General features: G+C 33.4%; 2 protein-coding genes across 4 annotated transcripts in view; both read left to right on the top strand.

The window, feature by feature from the left end:
* The window catches only part of LOC142337630 (uncharacterized), a 448,376-nt gene that overhangs the window by 54,136 nt on the left and 368,487 nt on the right, over positions 1 to 25,753 (top strand). The window lies entirely within an intron of this gene.
* The window catches only part of LOC142338401 (uncharacterized), a 68,810-nt gene continuing 44,011 nt past the window's right edge, over positions 955 to 25,753 (top strand). The window contains exons 1-2 of one of the 2 annotated variants that reach the window (XM_075388160.1): positions 955 to 1,856; positions 12,755 to 13,322. In XM_075388160.1, coding sequence (XP_075244275.1) covers positions 13,268 to 13,322 — 55 coding nt within the window. In that variant the 5' untranslated portion in view covers positions 955 to 1,856; positions 12,755 to 13,267. Of the gene's footprint in view, positions 1,857 to 12,236; positions 13,323 to 25,753 lie in introns of those variants that run through there. The other variant, XM_075388159.1, reaches the window with a different exon arrangement.

Here is a 25,753-nt window from a genome sequence, read left to right as displayed (position 1 = left end):
GCTCTTTTAGCATACAATTGACCTCAGATTAATAGAGATTCAACCTGAGGTACTTAGCTGAGGGAGATATTGGATGAGAATAATTTTTGGGTAATTTTTTTTAATTTATAAAAAACTAGACCTCCAATTTTTTATCAGGTATGATATTAAGTTGTTCACTTTTATCATAATCAGAAATGCTCAAACTGTCACTGATTTTTTTTGGCTTTCGTATGAAGTGCACTCAGGGTTTATCGATTAAAATTATAGCTACGATGAAAATGAGAATCAATTGGTGACGAAAATATTAATTGAGTAATATACACTTTTGCTCTAGCCATCGTACTACCAATTAACAGTACCATAGTCTACAATCTTCTTATCAGGTAATAAAGTTAGTCTTATTTGTGTACCGTGACTGCTAACTACTAGTACTGATAACACTATAAGCTACAACACACTACTTGGGCTCATTTCGTGCCTTTCCAGCCTACCCTGGGGAGATCAAATTGGGCAGAAGAACAAAATCTTCACTCTCTATCCATACACGCATGTATGTGTACATACTTTAAAACCCCCGTGGAGACTTCACATCCCCCAACACATTTTAAACACTTCCACCACTACCCCCCTTTTACAGTACCAATTTACTGTTATAGCCAATTCCTTTCAACCCCCCCCCCCCCAACCCCCCACCCCCTCAATACCTGGTCTACAAATTACCTGTTTAAAGTCTGCGCTTCCGTCTAGGCGGTTGCTCCCTCCCCAACCCCCTTTTTCCTTCCAACCCTTTCTTCTTATCCTAAAACGAAAACCTGTTCAACTGAACATTGATGACATACATATGCTATAAAACAAGCCGTTAAACAATCTCCTCACTCTTAACACCCCCCCCCCCTCCCTCCCACTGCTGGGGATAAATTGGGGATAGTTGAAACACGTTGACACGCGCGTGCTGTGGGAATAAGCGCTCGTGAAATGTGCAGCGTGTGTTTAATCCTCTTTGTTTTTCTTTTGTAATCGTTTTCACTACTTGAATACAAGCCAACTTTTACCCACTAATAATCCTCCGCCCAAATTGGACTTTTGTCAGTCAATATTTTTTAACATAAAAGAGCCATTTTAAAACAAAATAACCATCACAGCCCCCCATATTCCCTTTTAGATGATGCGCTAAAATTGGACTGGTAAAATCCGCCTTTTAACTTTAATTTTTCGTCATAGCGCAAATTTACAATAAAGACATAAACGTCATCAATTGAGATATAATTCCCATAATTTTATGTTTTTGGGGATTTACAACAACCAAGTTGTTAAGTTATATAAACAAATAAATAATCTGGTCAAAGGGTAATACTTTTAGGTTCTTTAAACCAAATCAAATGTTCCAAAATTGCTATTATACTGAATCATGTTTATGGTAACGTATAAAAAGAGGTCCTCAATATCTTTTTTTGAAAATATTTATTGACCCAAAATACCCATTATGATTTATGAACTCAGGAAACAAAAATTAACAGGCGAGTTTTTTCCGATTATTCTTTACCATTAATGCGGTTTATACTATACGCTTTTTAGTTTAACCCTTTACCCTATAGTGAACAGGAGAGAATAGAACTAAGTTGAATAAAACCGGGCTTTGTTTTATCCGCATTGAAAAGACCAATTAGCACAGTCGGGATCTGCTGATTTGTCGGTGGGAACAATTTGTTGTTCACGCCTGTATGTGCATATGACAGTCAACAGTTAATGCCTCCTATAATTTCCACCCTCCTAATTGAATTCTGCCTCCACTTTTTCTGCACAACTTATCATAACAGTTTATCAAGTTATTTATGGTTTCAACTTATTCGTTATTTGATCTATTTTTAAATATGGTTATGCATTTGCAAAATACTTAGAAGTCATTAGAAAGTTTTTAAGCTATGCTGGTAACTTTTACTGAACTGTTTATCTTGGATTCAACTTATAGAGCAAAATCTTGCTTTTGACCATTATCTTTACACCTATATAATTTCTGCGCGCTTTACAAGTTAATAAAAAGAGCTACGCTTAACTCAAATTCTTTTTTAATTTATGTTTGACCAAAAAGGAAGTTCAGTCAAAGCAAAATATTATCTATAACAATTGACGACTGTAAATGGGACCTGCGTGGTGAATGAGACTGAGTTTCTAGTTGACAAAAAGAAAAACCAAGAGTGCAAGTTTCACAATTGCTTTAATGTAATTTAGAAAAAGTTAAGAGCATCGAACTCAAATCTATCGACGAAAGAATTCAAATAAAAGCAATCATATCTCTGTGAGAAACCGTTGAGTTAGTAGTTTTTCAGAATTTGTGAATAAAAAGAACGTCATATACAGACGAAACCGAAATTGCAGTCGAATTTTTTCAGAAAAATTGCAGCCAAAAACAACCGGACACTGGTTAGTGAAAATGATATGTGAAATCGATTGGTAATCCATTCAAAAGCAATGGGACCGTTCTTTGTCTTTAACGCAACAATATAACAAGCAAAAGAAAATAGGCCACAAAAGAGGCAAACGGTTGGTGGAAATATAAACCAATTCTTGAAACTTGCCTGCATTTTTTAGTTTTCATTACTTAGCTACTTAGAGACTGAAATAAGACTAAAAAAGAAGTAAATTTTAAAACCTCACTGCTATTTTTCGGAAACGAAAAATTCAAAGTCATAAGAACCTGTACGTATCAACTTAAATCATTAGATATGTTAAATTATATCTTTTAGAAAGACGACGAGGCCTCTGATTAATGGTACTAAGTGATAGATCGGAACTGTAAAGGTTTGCAAAACTGAACGTATCCTTAAAAATTAAGAAAACACATCGTCGAAGCCCTAAAAACGATGACTTCATCTCTCAAAACAATTTTGCTTTTCCTGGGTATTTCTTGAGCATAAATGGGACTGGATGCATCTATATTTGAGTTTTGACTGAGACAGACTTGTCAGTAAATGATATGAGAAAAGTTGTGAAAGTAATTCAAGGAGAGACAGCTGACCAATATACACAAAAATTATTTTGATTGTAAAAAGCTACGATTGCCACGCTATTGCTGCCAATAAAAATAGCACACTAGTTGCAGGTCTTAACGTAATTCAAAGTTGGACTGAAAAATCTGATTAATTGAAATATATATGTTCCAATTTGGAAAAGAAATTATATTAACGAAAAACTGGCAAAATTATAGGAAGCAGAAGTAAAATTAGCTCCCGTTAGAGTTATAACAGGTTTTGTCAGCAGATTTCTGGCACAAAAACTGGATGGAACACTCCAGCAAACCTCTTTTATGTTAAAAAATAAAACCAATAAAACTTTCGATATCAATTTTAACAATTTTGTTTCTCAGAGGATCGCATTTCCTGTTTAAAATTCAGAAAATGTGAACAAAAATGAAAATCGGACAAAATTTCACGATGAACATTTTGATCAACCAAATTTGACTCGATAAGGAACTGGTAGAGCACATAGTTCCTCTTTTCACTAAGTTGGGATCGGAAAAAATACATTTCTTTTTTAAAAAAGCAGATCAATTATAAAAAATATCATGGGGCATTCAATCCGAAGATAGATTTGTTCAAGGCAAATATGAACAACACAAATGACAAAAAACGGCACTTTAAACAATAAGTGGATGTCAACAATCATACGAGAAAAATCGAGAACAATATTAGTTTTATTTTTAGAGTGAAAAGCTATTTTTTTGTTTTTCAGAATAATTCCAGAGTATAATTTGTTTTTGAATCAAAAACTTTAATGATTACATAATTTTGATGATGTTGGCTTAATGTTTAAGCTTGTTAAATATTCCTAAAAATACGTTTGTTTAGTTCAATCTATATATTTTCTTAGCAAAGTGTCGTTTAAATTCACGTGACATGGCTATGCTTGGATTACTGTAAATTGAAGATTCAACAAAACATATTTTAGACGCATGGGTTTACCCGTGACAGAAACATCCAAAACTATTAAACAAATGACACTAAGAAAAATTTTGGCTGTGTCTCATTCACTTTTTTTTCTGAGGATGAATTGAACAAAAATTTTTACCTCAAGTGTTTTGATACTACATGTATATGAAAAAAAAAACTTTCGAACAGATCCAAACATTCAAGTTTGCGCTATGTCCGAAGAAAAACAAAGAAGGAGCTATGTGTAACTCAAACTCTCATTTTTAATTATGACTGGCCATATAACTCTGTTTTCCGCTTAACTGAGACAATGATTTGAACAAAAAACATTTCAAAGATTTTTTGCAAAAATTTTCTGGCAGTTGCCAATGAGCAACAATATAATGTTCAAAGTGGCTAAACAATACTACATTTTCCTTAAATTATTGTTCGTTCTAATAATTCTTCCCTATTTGAACTTTGCTTTTGTTAGAATTTTTGTTCCGCTTTTTCTCAAAAAAACTTACGAATAAGTTGTTTTAGTTCCATCTGTTGCTTTATTAAAATTAGGATGCTAATTAAGGTGCACAATGGTTCTTATCAAATAGATATACATGTTTGCAGATCAGTGGTTGCAAAACTCAAAAATTTGTTCTACATTTGAATCAGTTCTCATTGGAGATATATATTTAATTAGAATTTTTATAATGAGTTTAACTGTTGGATGTAACATTTGACCAGTTGATAACATCGGAATGTTCTTCAATGCTTATGCGCCAATTACACTCTCGTCATATTTTACACGATAAAAATATTTATCGGCCTGACTTCTGTCTTATAAGTTGCTCAATTAATGTGTTTAAAAAAGGTGGTGTTGATTATCGAGACAGTGATTTCACGGTAAAGAGTTATAAAGAAACCTTTTTTGGTGAAATACCTTATGCTTTCCGACAAGATATTTTTGTTGGGATGTTGGGTAAGATAAGTAATTTCTGGTAGGTATCTCATCAGGTACTGTAGAAAAGAAAAACAGCGCTGAAATAATCGGATTTTTCCAGTTTTTTTGATGAAAACAATCAATTGAAGTTGTAAGCCTATAAACTTTATAGACTTAAAACTGCTTCCCGGAGGTTGGTGCCAGAACAAACCAGCGCAGAATCAATCTAAAGCTATTTTGATTTTTAGGATGGCCAGTACTCTGTTCATGTCACATTTTACACTGGCCAGTCTGAGTTTTGTGTAAAATTCACTTCATGAAAAATAATACTTTCAACTTAAGCACCGCCAACAAGGTTTGTTTTATTTGCGATTCGAACTTCTACGTGGGCGCTTGTGACATTTAATTTGCGTAACCACTCAGCTAAATAGGTTTTGTGGCAATTGCCTGAAAACCAGCTTAAGTATAAGTACTGTGTACAATCCCGAACCAAACTCCAAGCCTATACCAGTACTAGGCAAGTCTAAATACAAGTCTTATATCGCTTTTCAGTACTGAGCAAGTCCAATTACAAGTCTGACAATTCTGGCAATTCTTAGCCCAGGCTTCGATAACACTTGGAAGTTGATTCCCACGTAAAAACCAACTTTTCAAATTTTTTCGAGTGAAAATTTGGAATTTCGAAAATTTTGTAACGTGCCACGAGCCATTTTGTAACGTCCCGGTTTATGTTCAGCCACTGGTCAAGGGGGGACCTGGAACCACTGACAAGGCTTGCAATGCGTTGCTTGACAACAATCCTTGCGTCGTGAATGACGGTTCTGTTCGTGGTGCAGACGCGCTCGCATTTGCAGTCGAGGCATCAATTTTCCTACTATTTTTGGACAATTAGCCGGCTTTTTTGGCGATTTTGCGGCTATTTTTGAATCTATTTTGTACTATTTTTGGCTGTTTTTGACGTTCTGCGGACCTTTTTCCGACAGTTTTTCGGCTAGTTTTGACCTCTTCCGGACCTATTTTTGACTTGCCAAGTCTCAGCCCAGACTTGGATTTAGACTGCCAAGTGAAAAAAGTAACATGATCATAGCTCTGAATCAGTAATGAAATGAGACTTGTAATTAAACTTGCCCAGTAGAAATTGACTTGGCGTTAGGTCCGGGATAGTAATTACCAGTTATGAACTACAAAAGTGTGAATTTATTGTGCTCAGACTAAATTACTAAATTTTGGGGTATGAATAATTTTCAGGCTATACAGGATAAGTTTATCCTGGGCGAAATTTATGACCTAAATATAATGATAATGAAGACATACTGCAGATAAAGAAACTTAAAATTTTCCTGAATACAATGTTTAGGAACTGAATTAAGTCTTTACTCTTGCTGGTTCAGCGCTAAAAAGCTTTGAGACTCAAGTGCGGGATTTAAAAATGAGCCAAAGTTTTGAATAGCCATACTAGTCACGATTTAAAAATTATGTTAAATTATTTGCCATATTTTGTTTTCCTCTGAGTCATTTCCGTAATAACATCCGAAAAAACTCAAGTTTTGCTTATAAGTATTTGCTCATTGATATTGTGTAAGAAAATATGAGCATGAAGAGAATTTGATGCTTAATTCAACGCTCTGATTGCTAGTGGTGTTAAACCATTCCCAAAAAACAAACAAGACTTCCAATGGGTGACTAACTGTTGACCGACATAATTATAAGTGAATAATTTTACTGTAAAAATTGAGGTTATGGCCCAAATAAAGAGCTTAATGCTGGAGCTCATGCTCACTTAACTATCAAAATTGACTGCTTGATCACAATAGTCTCTCATTTTTGTTTAAAGATGATTTATGGTTTAACATCGATGTGAAGAGATAGAAACTATTCTAAGGATTTACGCTTATTGTAACTAAATTTTACTCAGCAACGCCAGTCAATGTGGCTCAGTTATCTTGTAAACTTTTCAAGATTCTCAAAAACTCTTTCGATATGGGTTGTTTCACCATTTTTTACACCATTTTTTTGAAACCGGTAATGATGGGAAGTTTCTACGTAATACGTCATCCTTAAAACGTCTGCTCTCCTATCAATGACAAGGCAAATTTTTCACCGCCCAGTTTGTTTCAGTAGCTAAAAATCTGTCCGGATATTACGTTTTTGCATTTATCTTTTGTGAACTGTATTATCCGTTACACTGTATATTGCAGTTGCATGACTCGTACTCTATTAGTCCCAAAAACTAGTCTTTCAGCGCTGCCTTTCAAAAAATTTGCTTTTTTCAGAAAACAAAATAAATGAAACTGAAATAATCGAATTTTGCTTCAATTTTTGTTAATAACTCAAGCTATAAATCCCAATTTCAGAATATCTTGAAGTTCAGTCCTCAGTTATAAACTGCTCTCTCCAGTGCAAAATTTTTTAACAATATTAAATAAGTAACATGTTTGCGCTAACGCAAAGCAAGTTCCTCAATTAATCCCTCGAAATTCGCGTTAATAACTAAACTCTAGTCTTTAATAGGCTTCAATAATACCAATACTGAACTAGACTTGGCTTCATTACAGCAATTAAAAAAACAGCCCTTGTACTTTTTACAATCTTTCTTTAACTCAAAGATTCACTCCAGAGAGAGAAAAAGGAAGTTTGAGCATATCAAAACAAAATCTCATTTTCGTTGCCAATCACGTAGTTTTAGTTATCAAAACTACATCTCCGGTTGGCCGTAGACATGGATATCGATAAATTATAAACAGTTTTCCACAAAGTCGTTTTTATTCTTAAGCTTTCACAGTTGAACCTAAAAGTCAGACATACAAAAATATGTCATAGGAAAATTGTAACCATATAAAAGACTGTCGAATACTTTCTATCAACTACAGGTCGTTTCGCAAACCAACAGAATTGGATGCATAGTCTGAGTAACACATACAACCCAAAGAAAACTATTGTCGAAAGTACTTTGAGTTCAGTTTTCAGTATAGCTTTATGTACGATAATTACGTACTAAAAATAGTTACTAAATAGTTATGTTGGGAAACTGAGCGAATCAATTGGGCATCAATAGAAAGCATCATTGAATTTTTCTTGTCAAGCTATTCAATTTCAGTGGTTGAGTTGGTCTTGAATAAATTGGTGCATTTATTCAAAATACTAGGCCATGATTTTGCATGCCATGTGTTCCATCCTGAAAAAGTTGCTTGCATTTAGTAGATCAAACGAGAGCTTCTCTATTGGTCTTTCGGTAAATTCTTTTGTTATTTGGCCGATATAATCGCAACGTATGGCCTTTCAAGGGTCCTCGTAACTCAACTCAGGTTATATTATACTGGTTTAGGGCTGTCTTCAATCAACCCAAGGAGACTGCGTTTTTTGGCTTTGTTTGCAGTAGAGTACAATTTCGGCCATTCATTGAAAATTGAGGTATCCTCTTTACAAAATCCATTTCAAATGGAAATTCCAAATAGTTTGGGCTAGCGAAAGAGTTTTCCATGATCAACAATTTCTTTTAAGCAAGCTAGATATGGTAAGCAAACCTTCTTGTACACAAAAAAGAAGTGATGGGTGGTCAATGCTTGTAAATCGTCAACATCTGAACTGGAGTAAACCGTAATGCATTCAAGTTCTGTCCAACAATACACAGTGTAGTTGATATAACGCCAACATTCAAAGACAATGAAATGATTGCGTACTTGCAACTGATAAGCAATGCTTCCACTAGTCCCTAAAAGTAAGATACTCTGGTTGGGTTCAACTTCCATCTGAATTCCTGTTGACATAGATTTTTTTTAATCCTCTCTCTGCTTTCTGACACAACGAACTCTACAAGTTTTAGTTCAGCTGCAGCGACATTTCCAACGTGGTTAAAGACGTTTGTAATTGGTTTGCCTCTTCACGCAAAAAATTGGATAATAGCACTGAGACAATTAACTTTTTCCATCATTGATACGACTTCTACATGCAAAGCTCTAACAGTTAGACAAGTGAACAGACAACACAATCGCTTTTTGTTCCATCGCTGAATCTGCGTGCGAGATGAATGAACCAGAGCAGTCGATTCCATCATTTGTAAAATCTGTTGAAGCATCTCACCCCTCTTCTTGTAAAACTGCTGTCATTGTTTGTGCCCTGCCAATTTGTTGCAGGAAACCGTTTGCCGTTTGTATGTCTGGAATCCACGCACTCTTGTGAACAACGTTTCCTACGCGCTCAGTACATTCGTGTTTATTGTTACTGTGCTCGATCCTCAAGAAGAGATCAACTGTGTGGTGTTTCCAAGATTCCAATATTAGATGTTTTGCCTTGAAGTATATTTGAAATTTGTCTTTTGTGCCTTTGTCTCAGAGGAGTTCTTCAACAATGTAAGGTTTTTAACGGTACATCTTTGTTGCTTTTTCCGGAAACTTCAGCTTTGGGAGATTAAAACTTTTTAAAAACTTTTCCTGCGGTAGTAGCCTGAATAATACGTTGATAAATTGTGTCTACAAGGGTTTCCAGAATTGTTGCTGTTTTGGTTTTGCTCTATGTTTGCTTTAAGTTCGCAGACGTCTTCACTGCCTTCTTAAGTCTGGTGAATATTTTTTTTGAATAAGAGTTTACTTTCTTTCGTTTAAATTTTTAAAACTGAAGAAGGTTCTTTCCAACAAGATTGGGTTCACTTCCTCTGACTCTGAGCGTTTTGAAAGCTGACAAAAAATTCAACTATGTTTATTTTCATGTTCTGAGACAATCTGATCTTTGAACATCACTAGCATAACTGTGGCAGGCAATGGAAAATGCGGCTCTGAAAGGTGTCTCAGCTGTAGTTCTCTTTGTTTTCCAAAAACAAAAGCTATGTGAGTTGGATACTCTTTTGATTATTAACGTATAGAGACCGCTGGTTTCAATAGAGTAGCTTCTATAGATGCTTGTTTCAGCTACAATTGTTTTGCATTCTTTCCATGTCAATAATTATGCTCCTTTATCGGTTTTCACACCGTTTTCGATATTTAGTCTTGATGCGTTTCAAAAGACGTTTCATGCAAACACTGAACGATGAAACAAATTGAACGGGGTCAATTTTTAAAATTTTTCTGATAGAAAGTTACTCTTAGCTATGAGAGTTTCAGCTTCCTTACGGCACCTCGGTACACTTGAAGACTATCATCTGTAATTCTTCATTATCTTGTCCCTCTTACTTGAGAGCATCGTTCGGAAAAATTGGAGATTTAATACCAGTTATTGAGACCCAAAAACAAAAGAAAAGTTGGATTTTCTTATTAGAGTATTCTAGCAAAATTTTAAGGTCGAAGTTTACAAGAACATTAATTGCCTACATAACAGTTCGGACATCATCCTTAATTCCATAAAAAGGAGATGAATGAGATTTATGGCAATTCGCTAGAACGCATCGAAAAAAATGGAATCAGAAGTCATATGGCCGAAAAAAAATTGCTCTAAAAGCCAGAAAATCTAGATATAAATTGAAGTCTTTTTTTTCTAAAAAGGTACAATGAGACGAAAAAGCCTCGATATCACTTCAAGGTTAAAAAATGTAATGATTTCTTTATATCGGTACCATAGTTTGGCAAAATTCATTAGAAAAATAAAGAAAGCCTAAATCATGATCAAAAACCAATTGGCAGAAATGGGTGAAATGTTCTTATTTCCTTCTTTTTATTTCAACTGGATTTTTTCGTATGCTTCATTGTTAAATAAGCAGCAATTAATTGAAGTATAATACTTGTGGGTTGCGGTTCTATGTGTGAGCTGCGATGAAACATTATTTCAATTCAAAAAAAGTACAATTTAAAAAAAGTTGCCTTGAAATTTAAAAAAAAAACAAAATATTGGTAAATGTTAAAATTCTTGGTTTTCTAACGCGGTAATAAAAATGAAGGAACTTTTTCAAAAAATGGATGTAACAGCACGTTTTGATTGGAAGGATTATAAAACTGATGGTTAACTTGCATTAGCAGGTCAAGGAGAAAATTTTTATGTAAATATTTGTAGGGTGACGTGAAAGAGAGATGACGTTAAAAAGAGCAGATTGAAAGAGTGCCGAAAGATTACAAAACTTGGTGACTTGTAAGAGAGCCGAAGTGAAAAGAGCCGATTGAAAGAGAGCCAAAAATTTATTTAAATTATTAGTCGATAAATTTTGCAGCCAATTAAATTGCCTTCTGAAATGAGACTACCAAATTCTCAGCCAATCATAACGGAGTATTTGAGAAATGAAATTTTAATATTTTCTAGTAAAAGAAACTGAAAGCGAAGTAATAAATAATTATCTTCAAATTATAGCGGACCATGGCTATGCCTTATCGGCTTATGGGACTTGATATGAAACTATCACAACCGAACATAAGACCAATTATCCCCCTTAAATACTTTTCTTGGTAATCAACTAACAATTTAGGGTAATTAAAGGCAACTTTTTGCTTTCGGCTCTTTTTAAATAAAGTCAGGTTTCGGCGCTTTCTAACGTCGGCTCTTTATAACGTCGGCTCTCTTGCACGTATCCACAAAATTTATTGGGCAATAAAATAAGATAAATTGTGAAGCCAAATAAGTTAACTTTTGAATTAAGACTACCAAATTCTCAACCAATCATAGGCGATTATTTTAATATATTCTATCAAAAGAAACTGAAGGCGAATTAATAATTATTTATCTTCGAATTATCGCGGGTCATGGCCATGCCGCAGTGGCTCATGGGACTTGATATGAAACGATCAAAAATGAGATCAATCAACCCTAGCCCATAAAGTACTTATCCTGGTAATCAACTAACACATTACGGCGATCAAAGGCAACTTTTGGCCTTCGGCTCTTTTTAAATCAAGACAGGTTTCGGCGCTTTCTAACGTCTGCTCTTTAGAACGTCGGTTCCTTACACCAAATCATTTGTATATTTGCATATAGTTTAAGCAAAATGATTGTTTCCAAGTTTTTCTATACTACTTGGCATGGGCAGCACCATTATGTGCAAACGCACGTTACCGATGCGCCTTGTTATTCCATTCACTTGTGAGATCACTGCTGCAAAGTTCTGACAAATTATAATGTTGGAAAATTTGCTTAGGGAAATTTTGCTTTGGCTGAAGCAATGTTTCTAGGAGGAGGGGGTGAAAACGTCAACATTTATGCAAAAACGTTTTAAGTCTTATAATCTGACTGGCAAAGCTAATGCCCCGCTGAAAGTCCACTTGAAACGATAATTTTCCTCCTCCGTTTTGAATTAATCATTAAAGACTTTTTTGGCTGCGTAGTTCTTATCTCAAAATATTGTCTTTCATTTCCCTAGCAGAAAAGTGAACTTGGTGAAATCGGCTGTATTGTTTAAAATTGAATGAAAATTGCTGAGCAATCGTATTGGCTGAAAAATGCACCAACATACTTTAGCATGTCTACAACAGCACGTTTTTCATTAGTGCATTTAAAATAATCTACGTTTTTGTCTCAGGCGCTTTTCAATTAGCAAATTGATTTGAACAAATCTTCATAACGCTTGGTTTAAATCAGCTTAAGTGATCTGTTTTTTACTCGGGTTTGTTTTTATTTATTTCAACACCCTGTTTTGGTCACGCCTAAACTAATCAATTCACCTGTTCTTATTTTGTATGTATTTTTGCTTCAAATTAAATTTTCTCACCTCAGAATTAAAAAGGAAAGCTTTTTGAAAAGAGGAGATTTTGTGCTTGTGGTTATTGATTTTCTTACACTGCTCAGTTTCAAACAGTGCAAAAATTCAATTCTTTCTTCAATTTTTTTCTAAATAATTGCAATAAAAAGTTGATTTGTGAAGCGGAGATTTTACGCGTTGCATCGGAACTGAAACAGGAAGTAAGTTAGACACATATAGTGCAGTGATACTGTAATTTTGTAATATAAAAATAATTTGATGCATCGCAACTAAATAATTTAATCAGATCAAATGACATCTATCTATATTGCATGTTAGCCATTATGGCCTTCAGTCATTCGAAATTTATCCTAACGATTTTACGGTTTGGAAAACCTTGATCACATTTCGTATTCCTTATTTCAACCATAGCGATCCTAATTATCCCTGCAAAAGCTACCAAATTATTTCAGTTACTTACCGAATTTTGCGTACATGCTTTCGTTCGTTACTTATTAGATATTAATTTTCTATACCAGATTTGGGTATTTGTTTACTCTATTTTGATTCCTGCTTCTCTGTTTATGCTTAAATTATTAACCTTCTGACAAGACACAATAGATACTTTTTACACCACATGAAATAATCATTACTTTGAATCATAAAAAATAACCTCCGTTTTCCAACAGACATTTTCTGGTAGTATTTATTTTGTTAATTATTCTTATCTGCAAACAGTTCTATGCTTTCCCAAATTCAATGTCTTGAATGGTTGTTTTGTTTTCCTAATTATGAAGTTCTTTTAATTTTTCTATTTGACAAATCAATTTAGATATTTGCATATGCAACAAAATGATCCAAAAATTATGTGGCCAACTTTTTGCAGCTTTTGTCGTTACAATTGCAGGTAAGAATGAATACCCCTCAAGGAACCGCAATCTGTTCATAAGTAGTCTACACCCTCCCCTCCCCCTTCCATACCCCCTACTCATTTTAGGTTAATGCTACAAAACATACACCACGTTTGTAAAAGGCGTCAGACTGTATCACTTACATTGTACCATTTGTGTCATCTTCAAAGATACCAACAATATGCAAATTGGCCTGAATGGACAATAACTCAACATACTAATGAGTTTGTTTTCAGTAAATTAGCTCGACAATAATCAAGCTAGTTCTCGAAGTTAATCGAAAACTGACAACTATATTGCAAGATCTCGCAAGTTCTTTGCGAAGCAAACGATGGATAAGGGAAGATCTAATCTGCCCACCTTCCCTTCCAATTAAAACTTTCAGTTTAAGAGTTTGAATCCATGAACTGAGCAATTGAATAACGAACTGAAAGAAGCTAATTTCAGTAAAAAATGTATCTTCCGTCAAATTCTGTTCGGCCTTTTAGTTTTTACGATCTAAATAAAATACCGCATTTAGGCACTATCGCACTTCAGTACGATACCAGCGCATGAATACCACAAATCAAACTAAAATCAAAGCTTCCTAGAAAAATATTGTACTAAGCCTACCTTGGATGATATCATCTTAATTGGGGTTATTGAACAAAATGTCATCAGAGTCTTTTCTACTTGCTTGCTGAGTTTTAAATTCAGAAACATCTGTTCTATACTGCACAGTTAACTTTTTTGTTGTAAAGAAAGTTATATTAACGGCTCTTTAAAGCGCCGCAAAACTATTTTGACTGGAGTTCGGCGTTTTTGCAACTCGTTTTTGTGGGTTTAAGTTAAGTTCTGTTCGATTTTTGAAAAGAATCCTCAAATTTACTGACAAATGCTAAGATCAAAGTAAAAATATGTTAACTGAAAACTTATTAGATCAGAATTCATTAACGTGGAAGGCAAACTTGGAAAAAATTTCAACCGTTAGCATAAAAAACAATTGAATGTGCTCATTTATTTTTTGAGACACACTAGTTTTCCTGTTTGTTTTCTTCGAATCTGATGTGTGTTGGAAAGCATGAGATACATTGGAGCAGAACCAAAATTCTCAGACAAATTGAGTCGAACTTCAAAATCCGAAATTAGCTAGCGACAACTGCAAGATTTTTGCAGTTCAAAGTTCTGTTACCAACTCAATCTTTAGATAGGATTTTTGGACAACTTTAACGTAATTGAGTTTCTGTGACAAATCCATAAACATTGTTATAGGTGGAACCACTAAAAATAGATGCGAGTTGTTGAACTGTTTGATCCAAACTTTAGCTAAAATTGTTACTAAATTCCTCATTATTTTTAAAATCAAAATTGACACAAAATAGGCTTTATTCCTTTTTGTGTAAGTCTGCCAGAATAGCACAACAAAAAGCTGCTGACGCAATCTTTCTCAACTCCAAATGGTCTATTTTCACTCGCGTATCCTTTGAGAGTGTTATTGAAAGAACCTTTGCGTTTTTTGGCAAACTAACTCAATAATTATCCAAAATGCATCAATCATTTTTGATATATTCACTGTTTCTATCATATTATGCATACGATTCACATAGCATTCAGAACAAGTAGGTATTTCTACTGGACGAACAGCAATAACAATGCTAGTTTTGACCTAATCGTTGTTTTTCGATTGTAATCAGTCCCTGTCTTTTTAAAATAATTTTTGCAATTTTTACTTCTTTTACGTTAAATAAGAACAGAACAATTCAATACCAAGCTTACTAGTAACAGGTTCAATTGGGTTCCTAAGTAGTTGCAGGGAACCTTGTCTAGTTTTTAAGTCCAAAGTTTATGACTTATGCCGTTTAAAAAAATAATTGCTTTCGGATTAAACAATGGATTATTGAGCTTTTAGTTTTAATCGCCGTTTTACGTTTCTAATATGTGTCCCTGGATTTTGATCCTACAAGTGTTCACAGAAAATTTGGTTAATTTCCAATCTTACTTTCGGTTTATTTTCATTTTTCATTTTCCATTTTTGAGGTTTACTTTCCTGTATTGTCACATTATTGTCACTGGCGTTTAAAAAGAAAACACAATGAAACACGGTATTTATTTCAGTGAGTAGATTATGGTTTTAACTGATACCTTCTTTTGGAAGAATTTAACGGAGTTTTTGATTTTTGTCTTCGTTTGTTGTTCATTTTGTAACCGCTTGAAAAATTCTCGATAAATACAACTTCGTACGTATGAAAAAAATTTTTATACTGGTTTCAGTTGTTAACTAAAATTTTACACGACTTTTTAATCAAACGTTATAAAAAATATAGAACTTGTTTGAAATTTGCACTTCACTGTTCTTTTTTGTCGACTTGTTACTTAGTCTAGGCCACGCATCACATTTTTTTTGTGTTGCGAAAAAGCCAAAAAATATATGTAATGTTTTTACTGAAATTTTGTTGAAGTAAACTGCTGGCACTTGCGCACAGCTGTTTAAGATTGTTAATAAGAGAGTAATTAGGCAAAATGATTACGCGAATATTGAGAACGCAAACATGAAAAAAATTGCTGGAAAAGTCAAAATTGTGAAACTAAATTATTGGTAAAGAGAAGAAAAGACGACTTGAAAAACTTTTAAGCTTCATTTCAGATTGGCATTGCAGTTTTTTTAGTTTTTGAACCTGTTTTTTATTTTCGTGGACCTAAAATGTGACACCATATCAAGAAAAAACTTTATTAAAAAAACCCAAGACGAGATTTAAAAAGATTAAAATTGCATATATATTAGTCAGGAAACCACCTATTTTTTCAAACACGGCGAAAATTAAATTTTCTGAAATAAAACAAAAACACTGAATGCTTGGTTTTTTTGTAAATTTTCCCCATTCCAAAAATTTAAGAAGCTAATATTTGGAGGGAGCTAAAATTACGCGTTGACTTGGAAAACGAGTTTGTGTCCAGCAATAATGCAGGAAATCATGGAAACTGATTAACGTTAAATTTTATGCAAACACTAATTAGGTGTTTCAATTGCTTTGATCATTCTTTTCTATTGTTTGGCAAAAACGTGCAATGAACAGGCGTTGGGCCCAGATCTCTAACAGCTAAATTCAGATAAACCATTGAGCTTTTGGAGCGTAGTTCCTCCCAAAAAATCTCTTGGAATGGTGTAACCCAAGTTGATTCGAATTTTGCAACTTGTAACCTGACTAAATTTGCCTGATCTACGCCTCAAACAGATCACTCTTTTTTTCGTTATATAAAGAAAAAATTAGCAGAGATACAAACAATGTTTATTAATTCAGAACTTCTTATTCTTTTTCAGAGATTGAAATGATTTTGACTAGTTTAATTTCAAAAGACAGAAAAAGTTTTCTCTGGTTCCCAAAACTGGTACAATTGGTATTCTGGCTTCAGCATGATTTAGATCCAATTATCTATCATTGGCAAGGATACTTTTTTTTGAGCAAAGCTAAAACTAAAAATTTTTTATAAGATAATGAATAAAAGATGAAAACAATTTAAAGAAACTGTTTTTGGGAAATAGTTAAAATAAAAGTTTTTATTTTAATTGAAATCTTCCCGCAAATTTCTCTAATGCGTGCTAATGTTTTCTTTATAATTGAAGACCTCTGAATACTAAAAAATTAATTGAAATTTGATTATTGTTTTTTAGTGCAGCTCATTAATTTTTCTACTTTATACAAAGAAACTGTTATCTTTCCTAAGGTTAAGTTATTTTTAGGTAATTTTTTAGGTTAAGTTATATTTCCTTAAGATATTTTTGATAAATGTTTTTTTATCTAATTCGCCTACATATAGGTCGGTCAAACTTGGAACAAAAACAGGCTGGGTTGGTATATAATTTCTAACTCCCAAATTTGGAGGTTTTAAACCATAAATACCACACATTTTTAGCTTCTAGAAAGAGAAGGCAAGAGCTGAACAAAACCGGTTTTCAATCTTTTGACAGTAACTGTACTAAAAAATGTTTTCTATCTTGTGACTTTTTTGAACGCTGAGAGAAACGCTATAAAAATAAGGTCTATAGAAGCTATCAATGCACTGCTAAAAAATGAATCGAACTTTTGTTGTTTCAGTAAATAGAAGCGGCTTATTTTTTCTTTTGGATATTTTTCGTTTAAATTTGCTTAAGAATAAGAGCAGTTCGACGGAAGCAAACATATAGCAAGACATATATAAATTCATATGTAGGAAATATTTTTATAAACTTATGCATAATTTTTCCATTTTATTAAAATGGGGGAATATATATGCGAGGCTGTCTTTTTTCTTCAGTCAAAATTTCACTTTGTTGTTTAGGCACCGTAGAGAAAACAAAAAGACACAATTTTGTATTTCTCGGATCTAGTTTCCATTTTTAAAAAAAAATAATTCGAAATTTGAAAAAAAGTGGGTACTCTGGAATTTTCGAAGGAAAAGTTTAGAAGGAAAAAGAACAATCGCTCATTGGAATTTCAGATAGAAACAAACGATAGAAACAAACGTGTGTGTGAAACAGGGAGAAAGAGATAGTTGGTGTTAGAGAGATAGTGCATTCAAATGTTAGACACAAAAAGAGGCAGAGTGCAAAAACTGTCAGAAAGAAGGAAAAATTAGAAAAACCAGTTATTTTTTGCTACAAATTGCAGCTTCAAATGTGTCCAAAACCAAAACTCTGTTTTTAACTCTTGCTGATAACAGTTCTGCGAGATTTTGAACAATCAAATGTACCTTTGTGCTCATGAAATATCAAAATTGAACAAAAGTTTCTTAAAACTAAAATGTTACGCTTCAACGTTTAGAATCAAAATTACCGTTACTAATTACAATTGCCTCAAAACATCCACAGCTTGTTTTTTGGAAAAAAATTCAAAGAAGACTTAAATGAAGAGCGATGAAATCTGAGTAGTAAGCAATTGACAAAAACAAAATTAAAAGAAAGGTATTTCCTGTTTTTGTGTAGGGTTGTGTATTTTTGTGCTTTGTTGTTTGTTTGTGTTATGTATGTTGTGCGGGGTTGTTTGATTATTTTTTGTGTCTCTCAGATTATACTACAATTATTTTTCTAGAGTTTTTTATTTGGAAAAAGGCCATATTTTTTTGCTTCAAACAGCACAATCAATTTTCTCCAATGCATTTAAGTTGCTTTCGGATACTCCCATCGGTTTTTGCTCCCAACTGGCAGAATTTAAAAGATGTTTTTCCAAACATGAGGAGTATGTTGGAACACTGCTACGCAAAGACTCGCGCGACGAGCCGTATTGTTAGTCTTACTCTTTTGTTTCAATTGCATTGTTGCGCTTTCTAGCAAATCAAAATTAAATTAAATTTGTTTGAGAACGAATCATAAACGGTCTAAGTTCGTAAAAATTGAGAGAGATTATATGTTACGTTGGCTTTTGAAAGTTCCATTTCAATGCACCATAAATTTTATGTTCCAATTAAGTCAGTCAATTTTTTGACAAAGAACAGTCATTGATTATTATGTTTTACTGGGCGTGTGAATAAGAAGTTCAGGCTCCACATTTTTCTCACTATATTCCAACCTCCGCCCAGACACATATATTAGTTGGCGCCAGCAAGAGAGTAAGCTTACGAGCTCAGCCTATTTTTGAACAATTATCATTTCTTTGAACAGATTTTCAGAATTACCGATTTCTGTCTGCAAAATTTTTCTTTTCGAAAGAATAATTGCAATCGAAAAGTGTAATCGATTGTTTTTCTGCAAATCAGGCTAGTCATTTTAGATTTTTGCATTTCATTTTTATATTTTAAGGAGTAAATGGGTTCGGAGATGTCATTGGTGCTTTGTGATAGATGAAACGCTCCAAGCTGAAAATGTGTTCACGCTTAATCTTTTCCGTTTTGAAACACAGCTCAGCCTTTACGTTAATTACAAGCACAATAAATAAGCTCCCTTGAAAAGAGTTAGTTTTGTTTTCTTTTTTTTTTCATCCAGGCTCTGAAGTTCAAAAACGTTGAGCTCAACTACAAATTATCAATTTAAATGTAAAAATTGGAAATTTTCGGCACCAAACGAAATTGCTGCATGCAACCGGTCAAAAAATTACCATAGGAAAAATTCTTAATAAAATTTGGAATCATTTTTTTTCACTGCGCTTCGTTTCTCAGAGTCAGTTTTTCCCAATTTGCTTAATATAGTGCCAATTCAACAATAAATGTAAAATGGATGACTTAGTCTGTTTAATAGCCCGGTTGACATTTCAATTTATCACCTGTCAGTAATTCTAATCCATCCGAAATTTTTTCTCTCTCAGCTCAAATCTTCAAGCATTGATTAAAAAAGACTTATACTAGCATAAGTATGTTCCCAGCTAAACTATTATAAACTGCGCCTTTTTCTCCTTATTGCCCCCTCCCCCTGTTGTAAAATTCACCCCACCCATTTCATTACCCCCACAAAACCTCTCTTCTCGCACGAACAAAACGTTTAACTAGGTAGGGCAAAAGATCCCTATATAGTTAACTAATATGTTGAGATTGATTCAACGACTATTTTCAAGAGCTTTTAATACCAGAGAAAAGTTGAAAGCACATTTTTCACTGCACTATGAATGGGGCATAAAAAGGCCGTGTGAATTTTAATTTAAGCCAAAGTCATAACCATATAACCTAATCAAAGTGAGTGTCTATTTGTCCTACGGAATACAAATAAAACTAACTTCACTTTTAACTGCTTCAAAAGTCCCTCAACATAATAGAAGCTGTGCTGGCATTTTAACTCAACAATGTGTTTGCAAACAGGCCCAAGGCAAAGTCAAGGATAATCTGGCTAAGTTGTAAACCAGACTCCTGCTTTTGCCCCAAGGGCTCCGAGCAAGTTGTGGGGAGGGGTGGGGGCTGTTAGTTAATCAATTCAAATGTGGACTTCTCTCCAACTTAACCAAAGTTATCCGGCACAGATTTGCCGTTCGTGTGAATTTGGATGTAGAATGATAACCGTTGCAAGGCAGTTTTGAAGGAATACTCCGTATCCCAGGTTTTTTGCTGTTTTAACTTCTGCAATTTCAGATTACAGTTTGTAAATTTAACGGTTTAACAAAGTCACAATCGTTGCATCTATGAACAGACATCCAGAATTCACTTTCATAAAAAAATTTTCATTGTCACAACACCTACAGTGCTGGTTTGATTAAACACAGTGTTCGGTAGAAAAAAAGCTCGAAAAAAGTGTTCAAGAGTTTTTTGAAAACAGTTTTAGGGACTGTAGTGGTTAAGTTTAGTCAAATATAAAAACGCGTTTGTCAAATCACAGTGCTCAAGGCGGTAATTATAGGATAATATGTTTAGTTGCGTTTAGTAATCCTAGAAGACAGTTAAAAATATTTCTTGACCAATTAAAAGCACTTACTTGAGCTTATCTTTTTGAATTTAAGTAAAGAGAAGTCAGTTTCTGAATCAGGAAGTCATTTTTAAGAGTGAGGTAAGTCACGCGTGACCAAAATTTGAATGACGCCAATGAGTAGAAACCTCGCTCCAATAGGAGTTAAAAATGACGTCACGCACGTAATTTGTAAATTTAACTGTTTAAATAAGTCACAGTTGTTGCATCTATGTAGTCATTGATGACGAACACAAAACAAATAATCCTAAATAACTCCAATAATTTTTGTTAGCATTTTAAAATGTAAAACAAAGTTTTCGAGATCGTTTTTTTCCGGCAATCAATTGTTAAACGGTTCTTAGTAAAAGTGTAATTGATAATTATAAATGATGTGACTGCACTTAATCAACTAATGTTAAAGTTTTTCTGAGATTGTGACATAACTAAAAATTATGAAGCCAAAGATTCTCAGAAAGAAGACATCCAGAATTCACTTTCGTAAAAAAATTTTCATTGTCACAACACCTACAGTGCTGGTTTGATTAAACACAGTGTTCGGTAGAAAAAAAGCTCAAAAAAAGTGTTCAAGAGTTTTTAAAAAAAGTGTTCAAAAAAGTGTTCAAGAGTGTTCAAAAAAAGTGTTCAAGAGTTTTTTGAAAACAGTTTTTGGTACGGTAGTGGTTAAGTCTAGTCAAATATAAAAACGCGTTTGTCAAATCACAGTACTCAAGGCGGTAATTATAGGATAACATGTTTAGTGTCGTTTAGTAATCCTAGAAGACAGTTAAAAATATTGCTTGACCAATTGAAAGCACTTACTTGAGCTTATCTTTTTGAATATAAGTAAAGAGAAGTCAGTTTCTGAATCAGGAAGTCATTTTTAAGAGTGAGGTAAGTCACGCGTGACCAAAATTTGAATGACGCCAATGAGTAGAAACCTCGCTCCAATAGGAGTTAAAAATGACGTCACGCACGTAATTTGTAAATTTAACTGTTTAAATAAGTCACAGTTGTTGCATCTATGTAGTCATTGATGACGAACACAAAACAAATAATTCTAAATACCTCCAATAATTTTTGTTAGAATTTTAAAATGTAAAACAAAGTTTTCGAGATCGTTTTCCTCCGGCAATCAATTGTTAAACGGTTCTTAGTAAAAGTGTAATTGATAATTATAATGATGTGACTGCACTTAATCAACTAATGTTAAAGTTTTTCTGAGATTGTGACAAAACTAAAATTTATGAAGCCAACGATTCTCAGAGAGAAGACATCCAGAATTCACTTTTGTAAAAAAATTTTCATTGTCACAACACCTACAGTGCTGGTTAGATTAAACACTGTGTTTGGTAGAAAAAAGCTCGAAAAAAATGTTCAAGAGTTTTTTGAAAACAGTTTTAGGGACTGTAGTGGTTAAGTCTAGTCAAATATAAAAACGCGTTTATCAAATCACAGTGCTCATGGCGGTAATTATAGGTTAACATGTTTAGTTGCGTTTAGTAATCCTAGAAGACAGTTAAAAAAATTTCTTGACCAATTGAAAGCACTTACTTGAGCTTATCTTTTTGAATTTAAGTAAAGAGAAGTCAGTTTCTGAATCAGGAAGTCATTTTTAAGAGTGAGGTAAGTCACGCGTGACCAAAATTTGAATGACGCCAATGAGTAGAAACCTCGCTCCAATAGGAGTTAAAAATGACGTCACGCACGTAATTTGTAAATTTAACTGTTTAAATAAGTCACAGTTGTTGCATCTATGTAGTCATTGATGACGAACACAAAACAAATAATTCTAAATACCTCCAATAATTTTTGTTAGAATTTTAAAATGTAAAACAAAGTTTTCGAGATCGTTTTCCTCTGGCAATCAATTGTTAAACGGTTCTTAGTAAAAGCGTAATTGATAATTATAATGATGTGACTGCACTTAATCAACTAATGTTAAAGTTTTTCTGAGATTGTGACAAAACTAAAATTTATGAAGCCAACGATTCACAGAGAGAAGACATCCAGAATTCACTTTTGTAAAAAAAATTTCATTGTAACAACACCTACAGTGCTGGTTTGATTAAACACAGTGTTTGGTAGAAAAAAATCTCGAAAAAAGTGTTCAAGAGTTTTTTAAAAACAGTTTTTGGGACTGTAGTGGTTAAGTCTAGTCAAATATAAGAACGCGTTTGTCAAATCACAGAGCTCATGGCGGAAATTATAGGTTATTATGTTTATTTGCGTTTAGTACTCCTAGAAGACAGTTAAAAACATAGCTTGACCAAATAAAATCACTCAATTGAGCTTAACTTTTTGAATTTAAGAAAAGAGAGGTCAGTTTCTGAATCAGGAAGTCATTTTTAAGAGTGAGGTAAGTCAGGCGTGACCAAAATTTGAATGACGCCAATGAGTAGAAACCTCACTCCAGTAGGAGTTAAAAATGACGTCATGCATGCAATTTGTAAATTTAACTGTTTAAATAAGTCACAGTTGTTGCATCTATGTAGTCATTGATGACGAACCCAAAATAAATAATCCTAAATAACTCCAATAATTTTTGTTAGTATTTTAAAATGTAAAACAAAGTTTTCGAGATCGTTTTCCTCTGGCAATCAATTGTTAAACGGTTCTTAGTAAAAGTGTAATTGATAATTATAATGATGTGACTGCACTTAGTCAACTAATGTTAAAGTTTTTCTGAGATTGTGACAAAACTAAAATTTATGAAGCCAACGATTCACAGAGAGAAGACATCCAGAATTCACTTTTGTAAAAAAAATTTCATTGTCACAACACCTACAGTGCTGGTTTGATTAAACACAGTGTTTGGTAGAAAAAAATCTCGAAAAAAGTGTTCAAGAGTTTTTTAAAAACAGTTTTTGGGACTGTAGTGGTTAAGTCTAGTCAAATATAAGAACGCGTTTGTCAAATCACAGAGCTCATGGCGGAAATTATAGGTTATTATGTTTAGTTGCGTTTAGTACTCCTAGAAGACAGTTAAAAACATAGCTTGACCAAATAAAATCACTCAATTGAGCTTAACTTTTTGAATTTAAGAAAAGAGAGGTCAGTTTCTGAATCAGGAAGTCATTTTTAAGAGTGAGGTAAGTCAGGCGTGACCAAAATTTGAATGACGCCAATGAGTAGAAACCTCGCTCCAGTAGGAGTTAAAAATGACGTCATCCATGCAATTTGTAAATTTAACTGTTTAAATAAGTCACAGTTGTTGCATCTATGTAGTCATTGATGACGAACCCAAAATAAATAATCCTAAATAACTCCAATAATTTTTGTTAGTATTTTAAAATGTAAAACAAAGTTTTCGAGATCGTTTTCCTCTGGCAATCAATTGTTAAACGGTTCTTAGTAAAAGTGTAATTGATAATTATAATGATGTGACTGCACTTAATCAACTAATGTTAAAGTTTTTCTGAGATTGTGACAAAACTAAAATTTATGAAGCCAACGATTCACAGAGAGAAGACATCCAGAATTCACTTTTGTAAAAAAAATTTCATTGTCACAACACCTACAGTGCTGGTTTGATTAAACACAGTGTTTGGTAGAAAAAAATCTCGAAAAAAATGTTGAAGAGTTTTTTAAAAACAGTTTTTGGGACTGTAGTGGTTAAGTCTAGTCAAATATAAGAACGCGTTTGTCAAATCACAGAGCTCATGGCGGAAATTATAGGTTATTATGTTTAGTTGCGTTTAGTACTCCTAGAAGACAGTTAAAAACATAGCTTGACCAAATAAAATCACTCAATTGAGCTTAACTTTTTGAATTTAAGAAAAGAGAGGTCACTTTCTGAATCAGGAAGTCATTTTTAAGAGTGAGGTAAAACAGGCGTGACCAAAATTTGAATGACGCCAATGAGTAGAAACCTCGCTCCAGTAGGAGTTAAAAATGACGTCATGCATGCAATTTGTAAATTTAACTGTTTAAATAAGTCACAGTTGTTGCATCTATGTAGTCATTGATGACGAACCCAAAATAAATAATCCTAAATAACTCCAATAATTTTTGTTAGTATTTTAAAATGTAAAACAAAGTTTTCGAGATCGTTTTCCTCTGGCAATCAATTGTTAAACGGTTCTTAGTAAAAGTGTAATTGATAATTATAATGATGTGACTGCACTTAGTCAACTAATGTTAAAGTTTTTCTGAGATTGTGACAAAACTAAAATTTATGAAGCCAACGATTCACAGAGAGAAGACATCCAGAATTCACTTTTGTAAAAAAAATTTCATTGTCACAACACCTACAGTGCTGGTTTGATTAAACACAGTGTTTGGTAGAAAAAAATCTCGAAAAAAATGTTCAAGAGTTTTTTAAAAATAGTTTTTGGGACTGTAGTGGTTAAGTCTAGTCAAATATAAGAACGCGTTTGTCAAATCACAGAGCTCATGGCGGAAATTATAGGTTATTATGTTTAGTTGCGTTTAGTACTCCTAGAAGACAGTTAAAAACATAGCTTGACCAAATAAAATCACTCAATTGAGCTTAACTTTTTGAATTTAAGAAAAGAGAGGTCACTTTCTGAATCAGGAAGTCATTTTTAAGAGTGAGGTAAAACAGGCGTGACCAAAATTTGAATGACGCCAATGAGTAGAAACCTGGCTCCAGTAGGAGTTAAAAATGACGTCATGCATGCAATTTGTAAATTTAACTGATTAAATAAGTCACACTTGTTGCATCTATGTAGTCATTGATGACGAACCCAAAACATATAATCCTAAATAATTCCAATAATTTTTGTTAGTTTTTTAAAATGTAAAACAAAGTTTTCGAGATCGTTTTCCTCTGGCAATCAATTTTTAAACGGTTCTTAGTAAAAGTGTAATTGATAATTATAATGATGTGACTGCACTTAATCAACTAATGTTAAAGTTTTTCTGAGATTGTGACAAAACTAAAATTTATGAAGCCAACGATTCACAGAGAGAAGACATCCAGAATTCACTTCTGTAAAAAAAATTTCATTGTCACAACACCTACAGTGCTGGTTTGATTAAACACAGTGTTTGGTAGAAAAAAATCTCGATAAAAATGTTCAAGAGTTTTTTAAAAACAGTTTTTGGGACTGTAGTGGTTAAGTCTAGTCAAATATAAGAACGCGT

The sequence above is a fragment of the Convolutriloba macropyga genome, chromosome 4 (genome assembly GCF_964194025.1).
Source record: "Convolutriloba macropyga chromosome 4, txConMacr16.3, whole genome shotgun sequence".
In the NCBI taxonomy this organism is placed as follows: Eukaryota; Metazoa; Xenacoelomorpha; order Acoela; family Convolutidae; genus Convolutriloba; species Convolutriloba macropyga.
Note: the sequence above shows the minus strand (reverse complement) of the source record. Positions and strands in the feature narration are given on the sequence as shown.